A 24,326-nucleotide genomic window follows, 5' to 3' on the forward strand; every position below is an offset into this window, starting at 1 on the left:
TCCAGAAACCTGTGCTGCTCTGGGGTGAACGAGCCATGTGTCAGGGTGTGGGGTTAGCTCAATCTTGCCTTCGCCCACTCCGGCTGAATTTGGTTGAGAATGACTTTTGTTTCAGGGGCTGTGTTACAGAATAAGAATTAGGAATGTGCGAAATGTTTCGGATACAAAACGTTTTGTACCCAAAACAGCCTGATTCGGGTGTTTTGTAGAAAAAACAAAACACCCATTTTCCAGATCCAAAAGTTTTGTATACAAAACAAAACGTCCCTGGTTCAGCTACAAAACGTTTTGTTGTTTCGGACCTCCATTTTGTGATGATCTCTGAGCCAGTCTCCATTTTGTGTTTGACATATCTTTGAATTCCCCACCCTTCCAGCCTTCCGATCAGAAGTGGGGCGAGTTCAAGGAGGGGTTTTCAATTCATTCAGCAAGTTAGTAGTCACCATTCTGCCTTTCTGCCTCATTGGAGAGAGAGAGAGAGAGAACTAGTTTGTAGCATTGCATGCCTCAAGTTGCCATGATGCCATGCCATTGCCTATGCCTGCCTTGTTGCCAGCCTGAGCCCAGCCTGCTATGGCTACTGCATGTCAGCCTGGGAATGGATTCAAGGGCAGAAGAGTGGGTTGGGAGGTAGTGCCCCAATGGGTGCCTGCCAGGCTGCCACCACCCTGATTACAAAGGAATTGGGCAAAGGTTTGGTTATTTATGATTTGTTAAAATGTACACTTCTTTAAGATTTTTCCTCATAGGGAATAATAGAGGTTTCAGCAGCCCCATAACTCCACTTGGGGAGCACTGGGGTGGCCCAGAGCAAGTGGTGGTGTAGTGCACATAGGGTACCAACCACACCTATGGGTTGCTAACCTATTTGGTGCTGGGTTCTGTTGTCTCTGTGGTGTTCTGAGTGTAGATTCTCTGGCAGCCTATGAGAGTGTATTAATGGCTTGTCATTGAGAATCTCATTTGCTACCAAAGAATCTACACTCAGAACGCCACAGAAACAACAGAACGCAGCACCTCATGGGTTAGCAGCCCACGGGGGAGGTTGGCACCCTATGTGCACAACACCACCACTCGCTCTGGGAAACCCTGGTGCCCGCCAAGTGGAATTATGTGGCTGCTGAAACCTCCATTATTCTCTATGGGGGGAAATCTTAAAGACGCATAAACTTCAACAAATCACAAATAATAAGCCCTTTGCCCAATTCCTTTGGAATCTGGGTGGTGGCAGCCTGGCAGGCACCCATTGGGGCACTACCACCCTGGGCTCAGGCTGGCAAAAAGGCAGGCTTAGGCAATGGCATGGCATCATGGCAACTTGAGGCATGCAATGCTGCAAACTAGTTCTCTCTCTCTCTCTCTCCCTCTCTCTCCCTCTCTTTTCAATCAGACAGAAAGTCAGAATGGTGAATGAGTAACTAACTTGTTGAATGAACTGAAAACCCCTCCTTGAACTCCCCCCACCCTTGCCCCTTCTTCGACCCTTCCCCTGGCCAAGGTGGGGTCAGTAAAGAAGTGGCAAGAGACAAAAGAGCCAATGGAGAATAAGAAGGGAATCGTCAGCAGGTCAGCTCATGATTTAGGTCACAGATCGGAAGCCTGGAAGGGCGAGAAATTCAAAGAGATGTCAAACACAAAATGGAGCCTGACAGAGATCGTCACAAAATGGGGGTTCTAAACAACAAAATGTTTTGTAGCTGAAACAGGGATATTTTGTTTTGTATCAGAACTTTTAGATCTGGAAAATGGGTGTTTTGTTTTGTCTACAAAACACCCAAAACGGGATGTTTTGGGTACAAAATGTTTTGTATCTGAAATGTTTTGCACATCCCTAGTCAGAAGTGACTATACTTAAAAACACATTTAAAAAAAAAAAAAAAAACACCTGTTAATTGGTTTGGTCATCACCAGAGATAAGAGTCTGAAGGGTTCAAATTACACAAAGAACAAGTGTTCTCACTAAAAGTTAATGAAGTAGAGAAAGAAAATATGAGATGATCTATTGGGGTATGATAGTTACATTTACTGGTGGAATTAGTCTATTCTTACCTTTCTCCCTGCTGGTTTTGTCTATTCTGCCTGGCACAAGACATGACCTACACCAAGCAAACCTTTTTTCCTTCTAGTGCATGAATATTGAGGATGTATTTTGCAAAACTGCACATTTAAATGCAAGTTTTCTCCATGAATTTTGACTCTGAATGATTATTTATTTATTTGTCACATTTATATACCGCTCTATATCAAATCTCATATTAAATTTTTGGTGAGTGTTTAAATTATGAATATGCTAGATAACAATACCCTAAGTAATGACATTAGGGAATAAAATGATATCAAGAAGTCTAGGATTGGTGCAAACTTCCCCATTGCTTTGTAAACATCAGACTTACTTATAATTCTGCAGCAAAGTTCTGCAGTCAATGACAAATGTGGTACAAACCTTAAGAACCAAACCTGTGGAGGTTTATTTATTATTATTATTATTATTATTATTATTATTATTATGCATTTATATTATATATTTATAGACATGTTCTTGCTGCTTCATTAATATTACCAATAATGAAGTGTTGACAAGTGTTGGGTGCGCACAAACCAAAGAATGTGGTTTGGTTCGAATTTGAATCAATTCAAACCAAACCACATTTTCCTAACCATTTTGGTCAAACCAACCAGGCAGTCTGGTCCATTTGATCAAACTGGTTTGAATGGCCAATATACTTGTAAAAGGGAATCTGGTGAGGATTCCCTTTTACAAGTGCAAGGGGTGGGGGTCCTTCGAAAGGTAAGGGGCAGCTGCGTGAGAAGGGTGGTGAGAGAGGTAGAAAGCTGCTTACCCAGCTGGGGCAGCTGCCAGAACTACTGCTCACCACCACTCGCACTCCCTGGCTTAGCCCCAACAAATGCATTCCCCCCTTTACCAAGTTGCTGGCTCAGCGGTGGCTCTGGTCTCCACACATGCATGGGGGCCATTTGTGTGGGGTTCACACATGCGCAGATGCCATTTGCATGGCCACACAAATGACCTGACCACGCAAATGGCCTCTGCACATGTGCAGACCCCATGGAAAGGGCCTCCATGCATGCGCGGAGGCCAGAACCTAGCTGCAGCTGAGCTGGCAGCTTGGTAAAGGAGAGGAGAGGTCACTTGTTGGGGCCATGCCAGGGAGGTTGAGTGGCAGTGCTGGTAGCTGTGTTGAGCAGGTGAGCAGCTTTTTACCTATCTCGCTGCCTCCGCCCAAGTGCTCCTTACCATGCTGAACCAGTTCACCTGAACTGGGCCTGGTCCAGTTCGGTCTGTGATTGAAACTCTGAACCAGCCCCGCTTTCAGGCGAGCCAGTTCGGCATGAACTGTTCGTGCACACCCCAAGGCATATTTAATTCATTATCCAGGTAGCATTTATAAATACAAAAACCATTTCAAGCTCCTTGACAACAGAACCTAACAACCACTGTTTATTGAAAAGAGCCTCAAATAGAAGATAAGGAGAAACATAAAACAGTCATCAACTGATATCAGTGCAGATGGAGAAAAACATTATAAATTAAAACCTGGCTATCAATTACGGCTTTCATTAAGATAATTAATACACACACAACATTTTTCTTTTATCTTTAAAAAAACCCTACGTCACAAAGAAAAACATAAATCCAAATTTCAATTTACAGTGGAGAAAATGCAATACACATTTCACTTTAGTCTGTGATGAATGCTGTTTTTGGCTTTTCTAGGCTGACTTAGAAAGAAGTACTAGAAACAGTACACCCTGAGTAGTTTGCATTAATATCGGCCCTTATCCTACAATGAAATTATACATGAATGGATATTTGGCCTCCAACAAATCCCTGTAGTACAAGAGCTTTCTTGCACTGATTCTGTTTGGGGATAGGATCTATACCTTACTTAATAATAATGCTTCAAATAATGTTTAAAAAACCAATGCATTTTAATACAAGGACACTCAAAATATTTCTTACCCATTCGAATGATACTACTCAGTTCATACAGAAGCAAATGGTTGTTGCCTCCTATATCCAACCGCTGCTCTATATAGCTGTTCAGTTCATATACCACTCCTTGCATATCAGTATTCTGGTACTATTGAAAACAAACACACATTTCAGAACTCACAAATTCCTATTCAAATTACTTTAAAATTTATTTGTATTTGTGTTTAGGAGAAGTTATTAATTAAGCTGAATAATCAACAGAGAAAGCAAGAGGAGAAGACAAAGAAAAAGGAAGATAAGTATGAAAAACACAAACTGTCAAACTAAAAAGCTTTCTAGGGAGTCCTTCCACCTTTATTTAATATTTATTAGGGATGTGTGAATTGATTCGGTTATAAATCAATTTGTACCCAAATCTAGCTGATTTGGGTGATTTGGAGGCAGAACAAATCACCCCTGTGGTCCATTGGCTAGATTCGGGTACAAATTAAATCATGCCAGATTCAAACAGATTCGAGATTCGGATTCATCCTATTAATTTTCCCAGATTTCCAGCTTTCATTTAAAAAAGAAAGCTAAGCTCTAACCATTGTTGAAGTGGAGTTATGGAACAAAATGTGTGGTCACTATTTTTCAAGTGTTTGGATTCTTTGGTGTATAATAACTTTTCCTCAATGAATCCCTATGAGGATTCATTATAAACTTTCATTTCTTATATTCATTTTGACTGTTCATTTTAGTAGTAATTGGGGCGACAGGATACCTCCCTGCCGCCCCTTCCCCACTTTCGCTATGAAAAGCTCCCTGGAGTCCTCTGCGCGCGTGTGCACGTCACAGAGATATGAAGTGCGTGCACATTGTGCGTGCGCGCAGAGGACTCCTGGGAGTTTTTCATAGTGAAAGTGGGGAAGGGGCGGCAGGGAGGTATCCTGCCACCCCAATTACTACTAAAATTACGGGCGCCAGAGCGGGAAAGCTGCGGGAGGGGTACGTAAACCCTCCCTCCCGCCCCAGTGCCTGACCGCAGTTTGGCGGTTCCGTGCACACCCCTAATCCCTGATATTTATATTAATGACTGGCAACAAAAGTGGAACTGTACTACATTTATGAATAATACGACTTTAGGAAGTTTTGCTAAGTAAAACTGCATAGTCTTGTACAGTGGAGAAAAAGAGAGACATTCATAACATTAAGAAGTATACATTTCTTGTAACTTGGAAATGGTACCCTGATTTGTACTGTTTTATATCTATATTGAATTAGAATATTTGTTAAAATGCTATTCTGTGTTTGTTCTTTCCACCTGCCCTTTAAAAAAATGTTTTTACAAATTGTTTAACTGTTGTTTTGCTTTAGTGTTCAAAATTCTGGTCCTTTGCAAAGCTTCCCAAGACAACCATGACAGGCTGCACAGATGTCATGTAGAGGAGAGTCCAGTGGTGGGTTGGAATGGAAATTCAAACATCGTGTAGATAGACTCACTCCAGCAACACTCCTGCAAATTCTCTGCAACCTCCACTCAGTTTGATGTAAAGAAAAGGGCCAGTGGAGACAGGCTCTGCCCTTAAATCTCAGGAACTACGTAACAAAAACTAGCAATCTCAGAGAGGTTCTGAGCATATTTTGAGGCATTCAAGAATAAAGTTTCTCTTGGCAATGGAAAGGCAAATTATATTGTTATTTATATACAACTTTAAAATGAAGAAGTTCTTAACATGGTTTACATAGAAAAAGAATAAGAATATGAATATGAGTAAGAATGAGAATGAGATGGTCCTCTGTTGCCAAAGGTCTCACTATCACCCGCACCAAATAGGGTCAGATGCTCTTCCCTGCTAAATATAAAGAGAAACACCACTTTAAAAGGTGTCCCTTTGGCCAGCTAGTAGGGGTTTATCTATATTTTCCAGGTGGAATATTGTAGCCAAAATTTTAAAAGTGAAGCTTCCCTGCCGTATGAAACATCACCATAATATGCAACATCATATAATACAATTTATTGTAATACATCCCATATCTTAGTAGTGGCTATCTGAACACTGCAAATATATACTAGCCGCATTCACACATAGCACCAAACTGGAGTTGAACAGGGCAGAGTTTGGAATTCGTGTATGTCCAAATGTGCGAAACTTTGGTTTCGCGGCAAAAGCAACCTTTAGGCCAAATTCAGACGTAACACAAAACTGGAGGTTGGCAAACCGTCGGTTTCAATTTTAAACCTTAAATTGCACCACAGACATTTGTCCAACTGCAGTCCATCAACCTCCAGGTCCATGGGAAAGGAGCCCCTCCCTGCTCCTCAGCTGCCAAGGCCAGTCCCAACAAGCACCATGACCAGACTGGGCAAAGCATCATCTTGTCAGTGGAGGGGCCACGATTGGACACAATCTTGAAGGGGGCATGCCAAAGGTGATTTTGCATTTCCAGAGTGATCCGCCTGCTCTTGGCATGGAAAGGGCATTTAAATCCGTTTAAATGTCATGCCATGCCATGCCAATGCGTCTTCAGACAGTGATGGCACCACCACCCTCCTAAGAGCCCTGCGTGAAAATAATCCTGCACAAGTATGATTTTGGGGGGAGGTCTGGGGGGCACTATTTCTCTGTTACTCAAGAAAGGAACATAGAGTCTTCCTACGAGGAGATATGTATATAAGGGAGGGTAAAGGATGCTGGGTGGGAGGGGTGTCTGTCCCATCCTTACCTAGGATGCTGTTGCGAGGGATCACTCAGTCAAAGAACCCCATGCAGACACTCCTGCTCTGCTGGCAATTTGTTGCCAGTGGATAGTCCATCTCATGACAGGGGCAGTTTACTGTGGAGAACTGTGGAGTTTAAGCCCTAGGTCTCCCATCGTACGGCATACTCATGAGTTGAGCTAGCCCAACAAAGAGGGCTCTGCTTGTGTGGGGCCTCCAACTCTCCATGGTGAATGATACTTTTGTGGGGTCCCCACCCTCCATGGTAAAAAAAAAATGGAACAGAAGAGCGGCAACCCCCCACCCTTCACTGTGGAGCCTTGCATGTACCCAAAGGAGATGTTGATGTTCCATGTGTCAGAGCCTGGCCATGTGCGTGGGTGGGGGGAACACCAGGTGCATGGATGGATCTTTAACCCCATTCAAAATTCCCAGGCTCAGTCTGACGTTGTGACATATATAGATCTGCCAGCACAGGGAATTATGGGAGAGGTGAGCCCAGGAGAACAGGGACTCCAGGAGAGCATGGTTGCTTTGGGGGGGCACAAGCAAGGGTAAACCTGCCCAATGGGTGGATGGGTTGGCAGGGGCATGCTTTGAGAGCTACTTGGAAGCAGTCGCCAAGACAGGGAGAGCAATCGCTGGGCTACCCATTCCAGTAGCTTTCTTCCATAGAGCAACCTGGTTTAATTTAGAGCCCCAAAGGCCTGACACTCTCGTCAGAGAGCTGTCTATGGAACAAGGAGTTGTTTTGTGAACACACATTATTAGCAACTCTACTCAGCAACTCTCTCCCCTATGACGGTTCTTCTCGTGAGTTGTGAGGGGGTGTCCCCAAGGCCTGGCACTCTTGCACGAGCACAATCTGCCCTGGGTTGGCATCATCATTATCACAGAGGAAGAGTCTCTCTTCTCAGTAATGGCAATGCCGATCCTGCTGCCCGGCCCTTCTCATGAGTAAGACTAGGGACCAGGAACCCCCAAAGGGAATGTGTTGGGGGCCCCTTCCCCAAGCTTTATGTGGAAAAAATAGAACTTGGATGCTCAAGAATCCCTGGTCAGAGCTGCCTTTTAACCCTAACCCCGGGTTCTCTCCCCCTGCCCCGACATTTGTTCCCTTCCTGGTACTGTGATGGGGTGCCCTGCTTATCTTGCCACCTGGAATGTTTGTGCTTGTGGACATACATAATTGTTGCTTCATTCTCAGGGAGCAAAGCACTTAGTGCCCATCTTGTCATCCCATCCCCTTTATTTTGTCTACCACCCCATACAAAAAAGTCCCTGGAAGGTTCACAATATAAAACCAATTAAAACATTAATACAATTAGAACAATTTAAAATACAATAAGACTCTAAAACCGAAGATTTAAAACTATAAACCAAAAGCTTGACTATACAGGTATCTTTTAAGGTCCTTATTTAAAACATTCAGAGAAATGGAAAGGGGAAACTCTAATTGCATTAGGAAGCATGTTCTAGAGCCCTGGGGCAGCTCTAGAACAGGCCCAGTCTTGAGTTGCTAGCAACCGAGCCAGTTGCCACCTGAGCAGAACCACTGAAGAGCCATGCCTCCCACTTTCAACCCCTTAAGGCGCCCCAGAAGGATACCATCTTGATGATACGGAAAACTGCCGAGAGATCCAAAAGGCTCAACAGACTCACACTCTCCCTGTCAATTCCTTTCCCTCCTGCTTACCAGGTAGGGGGAGCAAGGAAGAGTGTGGGAAGAGGGAATGCCCCTATGTGCCCCTATGTGACAGGCTGACAAGCTTGGGATGGGACATGGCAGCATCCTTGTTTCTGGGCAACTCCATAGCTGGACAGGTGACAGGAGGGGTGGGGCTGGTGCTCTGAGAGGTGGCCAGTGGGAAGTGCTGCAGCCTTGGAGCAGGCACAGTCCTAGGTGGGTCCGCACCACCGTCTCTATGACTGTGGTTTCTAAATTGGCACAAAACCACAGTTATAGCAGCGTCCAGGATCAGACGTAACTCTTTGGCAGCCAAATCTCTGGTCTTGGTGGAGAACCTTACTGCAAACCTAAGGTTCAAATTGGGAGTTTGAGGAGGCAAACCACAGGTCACTTTCAGCTTGAAAGCACAGTATCATGAATCGGGATGTAATGGAATTTCAACCTCCAACCCATTTAACTCGTTTTGTGTTTTCTGAATTCGGCTGTGGTTTCCCTCGCCAAACTCCAATCTGAACCTTCGGTTTATGTGAGTTTCGCTGCTGCAATCTGAGATTTGAAGGTGGCAGCATTACGTCCAAATGCAGGCGCCACCATAACTGGTGTTTAGTGCTGTTTATGGAACTGAAATAATAGAGGGCAACCCCCACCCAGGAACGTCCCTGCTCCATGCCTGCTGCACTTCTCTCTGGCCAAGCACTTTCCCTGCCCCCCCCCCCGTCTCTGTGGTTAGCATAAATGTTCAGATAAAGCCACAAACTTGTTCTCAACAAGGGTATTGTCATATATAATAGTGCCGAGAAGCAGGAAAATGACACCTTAAGCATTTGTGTTTGCCATGTAATCAGGTATCCCTTGTACCATCTACTATTCAAGCTCAACTCTGTAACCAAACTTGGAATCAGCAAGGAATCAGCAAGGCATTGCAAACATTTTGCCACATTCATTTTCTCTTGCTCAGTCATCCCCTAGAGAGAGGCCCTTACATCCCCCTGCCCATACTAACCAAACAAGACCGGTCACCCAGTTTTCCTGCCAATGGGCACAGGGGAGGACAGCTTATCAGTACGAAGTGCTTCCTATCTATTTTCAGCAGCACAAAATTCAGCTTGCTCTGGAGGAAGGTCTCCTTGCTTTGGAGAAAAGTTACCCAAACCAACTGTAGATATTCCTAAGGATTCTTATTGCTGGAGTGGGGAGAAGTATTCCTCTAGGGGAAGAACTCCTTGCTCCAGAGCAAGAAGCTCACCCCCGGAGCAAGGAAAACATGCCCTGATACAACCCAGAGTGTCTACAATCGGCATGCAGGACTCTGTAAACAGAAAACTGATAGAGCTATTAATTTCATCTTCTTCTCCCTTTTTTCCCTACTGCTTCATGAAAGCCCCTGAATGCAACTGATCCCAAATCATTTTTTAAAAAAAGTTTAAAGGTCTGTGAACAAGCAAAGCTAAATGTCCAATTTGTCGCTCGCAAATACATATGTACTGTCTTAAAATATGCAAATATTTGCATAAAACATGCAAACATATTTTCTCATTCCCTAGGGTTCATTTATAACAAACAAACAAACAAAAAACTTCAGCTTCAATTGTTTTGAACACTATCCAGTTCTGTAAGAGGGTCAAGAATCACTAACTGAGTTCTCAACACCTCTAAAAACTACAATTCCTAGACTTTCTTGGTGAAGCCATAAAAAGTAAACATTTGTAGTATACATGTGCCCTTAGAGAGAAATAACAGTAAAGCAACTGAGAACTCCTGCCCTCAACAGATGGCAGTACTTTATTGCAGTTATGTACTGGTATTCAATTGAGTGCTCTTACAGGTATCCTAAAGAGACAGAGGTTTTGTTACTTATACTTGTGGTCTGGCATGGTGAATTGGTGAGAAGAGCCTCATGATTGGTGAAAAGAGCCTGGATGAGGTTTGTGGGGAGAGCACTTGCTCTGCAAACCTGGTTTTAGGGCAGGGGTAGTTTAGTGGGTTAACCGCTTGGAGGCCACCGGGCGGTCAGGCAAAATCGGGCTAGGCTCCCCTAGCCCGATTTCACCTGATCATGGGAATAGCCTCAGAGACTAGGCAGTCAAGAAGTTACATGTTGGAGAGCTGACATGTGGCAATTCCATGTGGATTGTCTCCAGAGAAGGTGAGCTTCTGCTGCCTTCCCCTCTGCCCTCAAGCCCTCTCACTCAATTGTGAGAAAAAGCTCTATATGTAAAAACCAATGCAAAACCATTTCTAAAAAAGGACAAATGTAATAAAAACCCAACACCCACTTTCTTTACATCAACCCCACTTTCCGAAACACAACCAAGAACATACTCAAGAGTTTTTGATTTCAGCAAGGCTTGACGGTTTCCGACTATACAAAGGAAGAAGCTGGCTATGTTAATTTGTTACATGTACTGTATGCAATAACAGTGAGCCCACCAAAGGTTGTGTTCCCACCCCCTGCAAAAAAAACAACCCACCTGGCTAAGTAGAAATTGCAATTAGTCACACCAATTAGCAATCACCCTGCAATCAGGTCAAGCTATCTTAAACTTCTGTAGGGCCAAAATGCATGTGGCATTAGTTATGTCATTAGCCTGCCTGAGTGTGCTTGCTTTTTCTGGTATAAATATTTTATTTTATTTTATTTTATTTATTGAATTTATATACTGTCTGACTCCAAAGGCTCTAAATGGTTCACAAACCATAAATACAACAATCACAATAAAATAAACTATTAAAACAACCATGAGTAAAACAATTTAAAACATTTACATTGATTACTAAAAGCCAGGCTTTAAGAAGTGTCTTAAGGGCTCTTTTAAAGGCTGACAAAGATATTATGCCATGGATATCTATAGGGAGAGGGGGGAAATCGGATTTTTGGAAGGAAATCTGATACTGAATCTAAGATCAGAATTCTGAAGGGTCCAAAAGTACATGCATAGCCCTACACACTAGGGCTAATAATGAGATTAGCTTCATGTGCAACTGGACCATTAGGTGGCAGTGGTTTACCAAAGTAAACTTTTAAACATTACAGTTAAATAAATATTTGTTTGCTTGTTTATTGTTTTTAAAAATAGAGGAGTCTCTCTTTTTGGCTGAGCTGACTTCTCAGTTCCTTGGTTGCCTCTAGGCTGGGTGGAGGAGGACACAATGAACCATCACAGAATAAAGGATCTGAAATTGATGAGTAATTACTATGGAGTAAGGCAGAATCATAGGAAAACAATAATTTTTTAAAAGTAAAAACTATACTTTTTCTGTTCATACTTTTTAGGTGAGATAGAAGGACTACAGCCTAATCCTATGTATATTTAGTAAGTTCCACTGGGTTGGATTCAGTAGGTTTTATCGAGTAAGTGCACATAGGATTATACCCTTGACTTGTTTAAAAGAAACAATCACTGGAGAAGTTTAGAAGTTAAAAAAAAACCAACAACTTTGTATTAACACAGCTGGACTTAAGTGACTATGGGAAGATACAATTTAGAAAAACAGGAGGCCCTTGTTTTTCATGGGGATTCCATTCTTGCCTACAATCGCGAAAACAAAAACTGTGAATAAAGAAATATTAACTCTATGGAAAATCGGGGGTTAGGTTTCTGAGCACACCAAAATCACCAAAAAAAGGAAAGTGGGGGTAGGCCGAAGTAAGAGGAATACAGTACAGTACCTTGATCTCCAGCTGTGCCCCCCATAAACTCAAAAATCACAGTTTTCACCTGAGTTATTTTTTAAAATGGAAAAGAACCACAAAATGGCTCCACACTGCCTCCAGGCCAGAAATAACACCAGAATTTCTTTCTGGTTGCACAGGAACAGCAAATCAGTGAAAATAGCCAATTTTTACCCCTGCAATTATGGGAACCGGGTTCCTGGCTGCAAATACTGCAAATTGTGATAGGAAAATCTACAAAAAAAATAGGGTCTCCTGTAAGACAAGAGACCTTCCCATTGTCAATCCTTCCCCCCACCCCCAAGTTCAAAATGAACAGAAAAGACATATGTTTTATGGGTGAAGTAGTGAGCACATAGCATGATCCTATGGATGCTTACTCAGAAAACGTTCATTCTGTGTTCAATGGGCTAAATCCCAAGTATGTTCATATAGCCTTTGACGGAGGAAAAGTATTGTGAGGAAGGACAAGAAGAGAGGTTATTTGGCAACTGAAGGGAGTGAGGGACAGAGTAGACAAGGGGAAATATGAAGTTGAGCATCCCTAATTGGGGTGGGCTGACACAAGAGTCGGCTCTGTCTTTCTCCAGGCTCTACTTGAGTTGACAACATTCCTTCCATATCTCCTCCTAAGCAAAATGACTGTATGTATTCCCAGGTGGGAGAGTGGGTAAGCCAGCAGTAGCAAACACACTGCCTTAGCATGTGCAAACACAAGCTCCAGTAGCCCAAGGTAGCAGGCACACATGCTGGTAGCATGGAGTGTGGACACAGCTACCTTAATAGGGTGAAGACCTTCTGCTCCACTGGATGCTCTCCTCCCCAGCTATCCTCTTCCAGTAGCTCCTGATTCCTCCATCCCTTACTGACCAAGGAAGAGGAAAGAACATGCACATTTCTGGGCTCTGGGACCCCATGAAGGCACAGGACTGTGGCAGCTGTACAAGGATGACACTTTGTGATGCCAGGCCTACACTGGGTAAACAGTGGTCTGGTTGGAAATGGGAGAGAAGAATGGTGAAGCCAACAACTCTACCGAGTGTATTTCCTCTATTTTCTTGGGTTGCCCTGGGTCTGCATGAGCTCTTTTATGACTACCTTTTCCAACCACTGATGGTATTATCATCTACTGATAGTGGATGACAATAACATCCACTGAGGATGTATGGATTTTCCGAGAATTTTCCCATCACATTTCTGCAGTCTCTTTCTCTCCCCCTCTACCCATATGCAAAAAATCTATATATTTAATCCTCCTGGGTGTGCCTTTAGAATGTGTATCCCAGCGCCCAGCCGATTGGCTGGGTGGCAGAGGTGCCTGATAGGCTGAGGCGCACTCAGGAGGATTGGTTGATGCAGTGGCGGCAGGCCCAGCCACGGAGGCAAGAGGTGGTGGCGGGCCCAGCCGTGGAGGCCAGGCCCAGGAGAGGAGAAAGAAATGGTGGCAGAAGTGGCAGTGGGGAGGAGAGGCAGCTGGGCCCGGCACGGGCCGGCCATGGTCAGAAAGTGGAGACGGGGCAGAAGGTGGGGGTTGGGGAGGTAACCGCTGGCCCCAAAGAGAGCACAGATGATCTGTGTGGGGTTGGCTAGTAATAGTACTAATATAAGTGACTACTGCAGACAAGGCTTTATAGATACGAATGAAAATAATATTTAAATTGCTTTGAAAAACAATGAAAGGGAAGATCAAGTGAGGATCAAGTGAAACAGGAGAGGAGAGCTGGTCTTGTGGTCTTAAGCATTACTTGTCCCCTTAGCTAAGCAGGGTTTGCCCTGGTTGAATATGAATGGGAGACTAGAAGTGTGAGTACTGTAAGATATTCCCCTCAGGGGATGGAGCCGCTCTGGGAAGAGCAGAAGGTTCAAAGTTCCCTTTCTGGCTTTTCCAAGATAGGGCTGAGAGAGATTCCTGCCTGCAACCTTGGAGAAGCTGCTGCCAGTCTGTGAAGACACTACTGAGCTAGACAGATCAATCGTCTGACACAGTATATGGCAACTTCCTATTTTCCTAAATGAATTACAAAAGAATTTTCTATATCTGATTTGTTTATAGTTGGATGGTCAAAGCAATTGTCTTCAACTATGTGAATATGCCAGAATATGTCAGGCTGATGGAGAAAAGATGAAGAAGAGCATATGGAGTGGCAAGGCAGAAGGCACAATTGTCCACAGTTCTCATTTCCTTCACTCACCAAAAGCACAACATCCTTCAAGGAAAGAACAAAGTTGTGTTATCTAGAAAACCTCATTCCATTACTTTCCATTTTGTAGAGAAGATATTTATATTATTCAGCCCATCTGTGCATGCGACTGGTAGCTCAGACTGATAATGGTGGTATAATGACAGAACAAATGACTGCTGGAATGAATTCACTCTGGAAATTATTTTAGGAGAATTGAACTTTATCAGACCTATGAGTCTAGCTTTTCTTTTTATGGTTAGTCAGGTTTTTATAGTACATGGGGGAAAGGTTTTGCAAGGAAAAAAATTGAGTACATTTCCATTTTTACACTTTTAATAATTTAAGATGTTTCCATCTATGAGCTGATTTTCCCAATAAGATATCTTTTTATTTAGTGAGTCACAGTGTATATCTCTTGGAAAGTGATAGAATTAAGTAACAATTTCAACAACATAAATGTACTGTTTCTTCTTCTAAACATTTCAAGTTGAAATAGAAGTGGTTTTGAACAAGCATCCTGTGAATCCATAGAACTTAAATAATTTGAGACCAGGCCCCAGTTCATACACTAATCAGGTTTTGCATGAGGAAAAATCAGTATATGCTTCTCCCTTCTATTATATACATCATGTCTGACACAAATGCCCAATCAAATGGACACCCCATTGGTATATTTCTTCACCTCAAGAAAGGTGAAGATTGCATAGATTGGCCGCCCATGTAGAATGGCCCATTTCTGGTTTTTTTATAGTAGATGACATTCCTCATCCCTCACCCCATTATTTCTCTGCAAGCTCTTTGCATATGACTACATGTGTTTGTCTAAGTATATTTACAATGGCTTGTGTAAACCACCAAACGCAATGGGATTTATACCGACCTAAATGACGGCATATGTTTGTTGCCAGTTCTTTGTTCAATGAAAAAAAGGACTCCCGTTTACTTAATTGGTATTTCTCATTAAACAGGAGAGGCTAATAACTGCACCTAGATTTCCTTTTAATTTGATGTTCTGGACTAAAGAGAATTTACCCTAATGCACATTGATAAGTCATATTTGCATTATTGTCCAAGTGTGCCGACATTCAGCTGGTACACTTTTGGAAAAACATGTTCTATATTTCTGAACCAACAAGTAATCACATATTTTAAAGAGTTTATTTGGCATTTGAGGAACAGTTAGATCGAGGTCAAAGCTTCAAGGTTACTTTGATGCTTTACTTAAAACATAATTTCTAAGGTTTTATCATTTATTTTAATAATAATAAATTATATGATTACTTCTAAGTAAATAGGCATTCATGATGTGATTGGTGGAAGAGCCACCCAACTGAGATGTTGGACAGCACGGGGTAAAGAAAAGAATCCTGTGACACCCCACAGGCCAATGGACAAAGGGTGCAGCAGGTGTCCCCGTAACCAACTTCTGTGCACAGACCTCCAGGTCGAACCAGAGCCACCATATAACTATGCCTCCAAATCCCAATACAGGGAGACAGCTCAGAAGGATAAGATGGTCAATGATGGTGTCAAAAGCCTCTGAGAGTCCAATAGAATCAAGAGGGTAACATTCTCCTAGAAATCAAGGCAGTTTCTGTCCCACACCTGGTCCGGAAGCCAGACTAGAAAGGATCTAAACAACCATTTTCTTTCAAAACTGCCTGGAGCTGAGATGCCACCACATGTTTCAACAACTTTCTCAGGCATGGTAAGTTAGAAACTGGCTGAAAGTTATTCAGGATGTTTGGAGGCAAGGCCTTTTTTTTCCCCCAGGAGGGGCCTAAAAACTACTTTCTTCATCAGTGGGGTGTACCTCCCCCTGTTACATGGAGGCATTTACCACCCCTGCAATGCAAGACCTAACCCATTCCTGCCACTCTTAGCAGCCACAGGGAGCCAGGACCAAGGACACAAGTGGTAGGTCTCAGACTTCCAAGAAGTGTCTCTCCATCTCCTCAAGCAACACATTCTGAAAAAATATTCAATACTAGCTAGGCCAGGCACAGAGCATCTGAGCCTCCGGCTAGCCCACCCACCCAACGCTGCCTTTTCATCCCCACCCCCAGCACCAGTTTCTGGATGGCCGGCCAGCCTGCTTCTTCTACCCCCACCCCGCCACCAACAGACCCCCTGGCTGGCCGGCCAGGCCGCTTCTTCTTCCCCCGCCCACTTCTTGCTCCCCCCCCAAGCGCTTTCTGGCTGGTGGGTCGGCCCGCCCACCCACTTCTTCTTTCCCTCCCCACCTGGTTGACCGGGCTTTCCAGATGGCCACTTCTCGGCCAGCCACCCTCCTGCTGGCCGCCCCTGCCTTCTCTGCATACCCACCAGTGCTGTCATTGTTTTCCAAGCTAATCAGCCGCCCTGGCTGCCGCCATTTTCTTTCCCCGCCCATCCCCGTTGCTATCCAGCAGCTCTCCAAACTCTCGTGAGAGCTGTGACACATGGGATTAGTGATGGGTACATTTAAGATAATTACATATATAGATAATAGGACAAGACAGGACATTGGGAGCATTCAGACCTGGATTTGCAAAAATCTTAATATCCAAATTAGCACAGATATGATTGATTTTATCTGCAAAATGGAAAGCAAATTTATTGCAGCAGACTGGAAAGGGTTCAGTCTGATGGTCCCTGGTGCCTTTATCTAGAAGTCTCCAAACCACTTGAAACAGGTCCACTGGATGACACTGAGTGGATGCAATCATGGCAGGAGAGTAACAGCAGGAGAGAGGGCATGCCCTCAACTCCTGCCTGTGGCTTCCAGTGGCATCTGGTGGGCCACTGTGTGAAACAGGATGCTGGACTAGATGGGCCTTGGGCCTGATCCAGCAGGGCTGTTCTTATGGTGGAGAAATAATCATTGTTGCTGCCATCACCGCCACAGAGTGGGCCCTAAAATGGGCTCTACATTGTGTTCAATCATATTTGCTCTGGGATTTCCACCAGCAACGCTCAAGCCATTTACCAGCCTGCTTGTTTGCCTGTAGTTCCTCTGCATACCAAGGGGTCACCTGGGCACAGCAGGTCAAGGGCTTTTAGGCACAACCATGTCAATTGCCCAGTTCACCTTTTCATTCAAACAAGAGATTAGGGTATCAACAGGATCATCTGATCCCTCAATATGAAAATCCCCCAGGACCTTCAGGAATCCATTAGGATCCATAAGTCTCTAGGGCTGGACCATCCTAGGTGGTCTACCACCCCTGCATAGCTATGCTGGGTCAATCCTCAATCCAGGTTTCACCAGGTAGCAGTCCATCCAAGACAACATTACTATTTTTTTATTGAGGTTTTGGCAGACTACTGAGATTTTCCATTTGAGGATCATAAACTCACATTGTAAAATCTGTTTGATCAGTTTGTATGTACTGTATAATCAAGTACAGTTTAATATACAATTGCACAAGAAATCTGAAAATATCTGGATCGATGCTCCAAAAAGTCCCACTAAGTTGTGAAGTGGGATTTTTTTGTATGCCCAGTAGGGTTTTAGAGCACAATAACTTCATTCAAAGTTAACAAGAGTATACTTTGCTCAGGGGCAAGCTGCTCATTACACTACAGCTGCATGTAAGATTAACCTATAGCCACTTCTCCATTACAATGTTTTCTTGAGTTGGAGGGTGCGATTTGCACTGAAAAAGGGCTGGGAGGCAAGAGAGTGCTTAATCGGGCACTTTCACCTGAAACTCTCCCGCCTACTGCATCTCCACCATAACAGATGCTTATACCTCAGATGTTTGTTTGAGGGATAAGTATCAGTCCAGCATGCTAGCAAGGGTAAACACATGAGGCGGGGGGATGGGTTTCAGGAGGGAAGAGACTTGTTAAGCATTCGCAGACCTCCTAACCATTCTATAGTGAAAACTGCCATCTTTTGTTGGAAGTGAAGGACTCTGCGCTGTCTCTTGTCTCAATGACAGATGGGGGCAGATTAAGTGAGTCAGAGGGCTAGAGGGATCAAAACATTGGTCATCCCTTCTCTACTGCTCTGACACTATACCTTTGATATGTAGATTGCTACTCTCAGGGACTTCCTTCCTTCCTTGCCTCTTCCTTTTTCCCTTTCTTCTCCCTTGCAACACCCACACTCCTCTCTCCCTGCACTGTATGTGCAGAGGTGCAGAAACCATCCCTCTGCATCCAGCTAGAAAAATAGATCCTATCTCTCCACTTTACTATCTAGAATGGAGTTCACTAATAAAGACTGCTTATATTGATTTGAAACTATGAACTGGCTCCAAGTTTCTTTTACTCTCAACATACATGCATGCCTAGGCAGACTCCACTGTGTTTTGCCTCTGTGCACTCTGCTGTAATAGAAGGGTATCTCTTACCAGAGAGAATTCCCAACACTTTGGAGGGTAGTTTGCAAGGGAAAAGCAGACATTAGAGCAGGTATTCAACAAGGTGTTCTAGTAAGAACTAATCTGCCTACTTTCCTTTCACTACCCCTACAAATGGACTAAATTTGGTTCAAATCGAGGTCCACAAGTTGTGCCTCATATGTTCATGTATGTTCATACTCTTGTGCCTCATATGTTCACATGTCCACCATCTGTGATCGGAGAGGATGACATCATTACAAACAACACCACTTAATTGTCCCTGTGTGTCACTCACTACAGCTGTACCCAATTTGGTTTATATTGGTCCAGGAGTTGAGAAGTTGATTGGGGGGGGGGGGAGACACACACAAGGACACATGAAATGCCAGATGATCTCATAAGCCTACTTAGTAGGCTAAAAAGGGAGGGGGGAGTGAAATGCAAAGTTTCACTGCTCAAATATTTCAAATATTCAAATAATTCCCTGCTGACATTTTGAGTTGGTTCCCGCCTCCTTTTCACTAGGCCCATCAGGTCTAGGCCATTTCACCCTACCTCGGATGTTCCCCTGCCCTCCACTAGCATTACTCCCTTTCCCCCTAAAAAGTCTTACATTAAGGAAGGAGATAGCAGGAGGCGGGGGGCAGGGGAATGGGCCAGGAGATATGCTGTGGAGCTTCTTCGGCTCTCCATGACTTGTTATGCCCTTCACCTCCTCCAAGGAGAGCCTTTTGTTCTTAAGAAGAGGAAACTGGCAATAGGGAACAACAACAACAACAACAATAGTGGTGTGCATGGTTCGGTTCGGAGGCCATTGTCAAGGCCTCCGAACTGGTCTGGAATTCCGGGGGTTCAGTTCGGCCCGGGGGGGGAGTGTGTGTCTTTAAGGGGGTGGTGATAGTACTTACCCCTCCGCCACCACTCTTCCCCCTCCGGCGCTGGCACTTTCCCAAACGTTCTTGGGGCGGCAGAGTTCCTCCCTGCCACCCCTGCCCCCGTTGTTGTCCTTGCTAGCTTAAAACCAGGAAGAGCTGGTGGCGCGCATGTGCCCTTCGCGGTGCGCGCGCTCATGTCTGCTGCTGGCGCACGCGTGCAGCGTGACATATGTGGCGCACACGCGCACGCGGCGAAGACAAGCATGCGCGCCGTGAAGCTCTTCCTGCTTTTAAGCTAGCAAGGACAACGACGGGGGCAGGGGCGGCAGGGAGGAACTCTGCCGCCCCAAGAACATTTGGAAAAGCGCCAGCGCCAGAGGGGGAAGAGTGGCGGGGGGGGAAGTACTACCACCCCCCTTAAAGCTACACACACACCCGTGCCGAACCGCCCCACCGCGGTTCCGCGGACATCCCTAAACAACAAATTGACATGCTGCATAGTCTTGCATTGTCTATGCAAATGACCCATGGGGGCTGCTGCACAACTTCAAAGACAGACCTGATGGGATGGAGACAGAGCTGCTGAGGAAGCACTTTGAAGGCATTCTGCAGCAGCCTCATTGCTATACAAAGGTTCGAATCCTCATTCAACCATGAAACTCACTGGGTGACTCTGGACCAGTCACGTATCTCTCAGCCTAACCTACCTCATAGGGTTGTTGTGAGGATAAAAATAAGCATGTACTCTGAGCTCCTCGGAGGAAGAGTGGGATATAAATTGAAATCTAAAATGAAATACTATCGAGGTTAGCCCTGGTGGGAAGTTAGCAGCAATGGGGGACTGCACAGAACATCACCCCATTAATTAATTAATTAATTAGTTAGTTAGTTAGTTAGTTAAAACAAATAATGAGCCCATTCACACGACTGGGTGGGGTAGGGGGAAGGTAGGTTTCAACCTACCTTCCCCCAGATGATCCCTCTTTATCCTTTTGGCACGCAAGCCACACACCCATACAACTTGCACTGCTGGGAGCAGTGTGGAGCTGCAGAGGCCAGGATGCATTTTCCTGGCCTCCGTATATCCCATAAGGTACTGAGCTACGAACATGGTGTCTTGGGGAATTGCCCCATCAGATGGGCACTCTAGGCACCCATCTCTGTGTCTCCTCGGCTTTGTGGAGACACATGATCCCGGCAGCCAGGTTAAGGGAGTGCTTGCCCCCGATAAGAGCCGGGGTTAGGGGTGGGGTTAGGCTGGGAGGGAGCACCAGGATCCACATGGATCCCAGCACTCCACATGAGCAGCCTAGCACAGGCTAGGCTACCCTAGCCTGGGATAGGCTGCTCGTGAGAACAGCCTCATAGGAACACAGGAAGCTGCCATATATTGAGTCAGACCATTGGCCCATCTAGCTCAGTATTGTCTACACAGACTGGCAGCGGCTTCTCCAAGGTTGCAGGCAGGAATCTCTCTCAGTCTATCTTGGAGATGCCAGTGGGAGGGAAGGGGACTTGGAACCTAGATGCTCTTCCCAGAGCAGCTCCATCCCTTAAGGGGAATATCTTACAGTGCTCACACATATAGTCTCTCATTTATTTGCAACCAGGGAGGACCCTGCCTAGCAAAAGGGACAAGTCATGCTTGCTACCACAACACTAGCTCTCCTCCACACAGACCAGCTCTCCTCCACTAAATGCATCACTATACACCTGCATAGGTATTGGACTGCCTACTTTTCTTAGCCACTCATACATTTAGTGACTGATTGTCCCAACAACCTTCAACACCCCTTAAAGTACACACACTACTGCGGGGGAGGGGGAAGAAGTGATGAAAGATAGGGAAGGGACTTAATTCAATGCATTTAACTTAATTTGTCATTTTTATCCTCTTTCCAAAGAGCTCAATGGTCCCTCCATCTTATTCTCACATAAACTCTGTGAAGCAGATTATTGTGAAGCAGATCAATGTATTATTATAATTCATTCAGTGAATGAAGCGTTACACACCAGGAAGTTTTTCACACGGGGCTTTTAAAGCCCTTTCTTGCATCTCCTCCGGAATGGAGGGTATGCATTCACATAGCCAGATGTACCCCAAAGTCCCTACGAGTTGTCGGGGAGCAGTTCACACACAATTTGGGTTTTTCACTGCGTGTTAGAGTGCAGCCCGATTTATATCCAGGGTAAAAAAAATCCACTATTTGTGTCATTTTTGGAGGACAACTTTGAGTTCACAGTAAAAAACTCCCAGTAAACCTGCGGTAAAGCCTGCTGTGTGTAACAGTCCCTGGAGAGTAATTTCAAATGTACAGAGAGTTGGTTAATAATATTCAGCATTTGTATAGCACTTTTTGAGCAATTGAGAACATGGAAAGCAGAGCACTTTACATGTATCATCCTGATGTAAATTCTTACAAGAAAACTGTGAATTAGGTCAATACTGTTATCTCCGTTTTGCAGCTGGGGCTGAGAGGGAGTGGCTTGCTTAAGGACACCTATTGAGTTTATGGCAAAGATGAGATTGGAATCCAAACTGATTCACAGGTCAGTCTACACTAGTTCACTATCCTACGCTAGTAAAGAGACACAGTTTTAGCAATTAAGGAACAAAGACACAACTGTACAGTACTTACCCTATTGACTTGCTTAGGAGTTGAATGTTCTGCAAGAAAAGGAGAGAAACAGTTAGATACCCTTTGAACAAGCTGGTATGGTCTTATAACAAGGTTTTATTTTTTATTGTTTTGTTCTTGCAAAGTGTAAAATTCTTTGTGCTGCTTTCTACAGCTTGACAAAAATATCTTTTGTTCAACAATACATGTAGTTGCCTTTTCGTGCATGTAGTTTCAGTTTAATAGTCATATTTTAAAAAGTTTTAAGAATGAAAATCTATTCAGTAGATTAACCAAACTAGCTCACACAAACAAGTTGCAGTTTGTGCTGCTAAGAATCAGTAGTGTCCAGAAGTGTAGAGATGTACATGAATTGATTTTTTTAATTTATTTTGTGCCTGAATCAAATCACCCCAGATTTGTTTTGTGTCCGAATCTGTCCCCCCGAATCACCCCAGATTCTATTTGGATTTGATCCGATTCAATTTGTATTTGGATCGATTGAGATCACTTTTAAAGGTCCTAGGGACACCAAATACAGGTGGTGAGTAGGTCCCCATGGGTGCCACCTACCACCCCAATTTCAAGACAACAGGGCACAGTTATTTTTTTAATGATTTTATTTCGTTTTTACTAATTTTGTATATCTATATTTTATATATTTTGAAGTGGAGTTATGGAGCTAAATATGCAGTCACTATTTTTCAAGTGTTTGAATTCTTTGGTGTATAATAACTTTACCTCATAATGAATCCCTATCAGGATTCATTGCACACTTTCATTTCTTCTGTCCATTTTGAATGTTATTGGACAGTGCCAACTGTCAACTGCTATGTGTCAGCTACACCACATACACACACTGGGATACTCAGTTTATTTTTTAGGAATCTTTGAAGTGTTTAGATTCTTTGGTGTCTTCATTACACACCTTCATTTCTTCTGTTCATTTTGACCCCAGTACTTTGTGGGTGGGAGTGGGGAATTAGTGGCATCCCATGTGCCAACTACCTCCCCAACCCACAAGCCACTGGGTACTCAGTTTATATTTTAGGAAATTTTAAGGTGTTTAGATTCTTTGGTGTGTAATGAATCTTCATATGGATTCCTTATGGGGAAAGGTTATTAGACACCAAACAGCCTAAACACTTGAAAAAATTCCTAGAACATAAACTGAGTAGTACCCCACTGCCCTAGGGGTGGGAGTGGGGTATAGTTGGCACATGGCAGTTGAGATTTGGCACTGTCCAAAGACAGTCAAAATGAACAGAAAAAATGAAGGTGTGTAATGAATCCTCACAGGGATTCATTAAGGGGAATTTATTATATACCAAAGAATCCAAACTCTTGAAAAATAGTGACCACACATTTTGCTCTATAATTCCAATTCAACAAGAGCTAAAGCTTAGCTTTCTTTTTAAAATGAAAGCTGGAAATTGGTGGAAATCTATAGGAGGAATCTGAAGCTCGAATCAATTCGAATCAAATCTGGCATGATTCAATTCAGACCCGAATCTAGCCACTGGAGCACAGGAGTGATTTGTTTTGTCTCCAAATCACCAAAATCAGCTAGTTTGGAGTACAAATTGATTTGTACCCGGATCGATTCACACATCCCTACAGAAGTGGTTTGTGGGCATGAGATTCACAGAACAAGCAAATTAACACTTTGTTTACATTCTCTATTAACATATCTGAATGCTAGGTTGTGTCACAAGCTGCACTCTTCTTTTGAAATGCCTTGGGGTTACCTGGTAAAAATTATGGCCAGTTTTTGGCAGTGCTCTAATGCAAAGTATTTTAGGGCAATGATCATGAAGGGATGCTGAGAGCCCTAGCCCTCATATCATTCTCATGCAGGTGGCAGAAGAGGCTTGTAGCATATCTGAATAGGACAGCACATAGCCTGGACCTAAGACAGACTCACACACCCCATTCCTGTACATCTTTCCTACTTTGTGGTGCTGTCTGCTCCCCAGCTCTCTACACCAGACACAAAAGCACCAAGTTTGGGAGCAGGAACATCTCATATTTGGGGCTTATTTTGCAGCATACTTCTCAAAAAGTATCATTAACATTAAAATAGGCAGATACGGTAAACTCATTCACCATTAGTGATTGCAATAAACTCAAAATTTTCACCATCAGTCCATTCTCAAAATAGTGACCATTGTATATACAGTACATCCCCACTGATGCCCATTTATTCTGAAACAGAACAGGGGCAAGAACATCTAATAATATAGCTCCTTTATGCAACAGATTTAACATGAACCTAGTTCTGAGCAAGTTAAGAAGCTGCA

At 43.9% G+C, this 24,326-nt stretch overlaps 1 protein-coding gene across 10 annotated transcripts in view; it reads right to left on the reverse strand.

The window, feature by feature from the left end:
* The window catches only part of PDE10A (phosphodiesterase 10A), a 385,571-nt gene that overhangs the window by 57,884 nt on the left and 303,361 nt on the right, over window positions 1-24,326 (reverse strand). For all 10 annotated transcript variants that reach the window (XR_008316105.1, XM_053295826.1, XM_053295814.1 and 7 more), the window contains 2 exons: window positions 22,048-22,076; window positions 3,983-4,103 (listed from right to left, as the gene is read on the reverse strand). Coding sequence is in view for 9 of the 10 variants with exons in the window: in XM_053295826.1 (XP_053151801.1) it covers window positions 3,983-4,103; window positions 22,048-22,076 (150 nt within the window). In the remaining variant the exon portion in view is untranslated. The remainder of the gene's footprint in view (window positions 1-3,982; window positions 4,104-22,047; window positions 22,077-24,326) is intronic.

The sequence above is a fragment of the Hemicordylus capensis genome, chromosome 1 (assembly GCF_027244095.1).
Source record: "Hemicordylus capensis ecotype Gifberg chromosome 1, rHemCap1.1.pri, whole genome shotgun sequence".
NCBI classification, from domain to species: Eukaryota; Metazoa; Chordata; class Lepidosauria; order Squamata; family Cordylidae; genus Hemicordylus; species Hemicordylus capensis.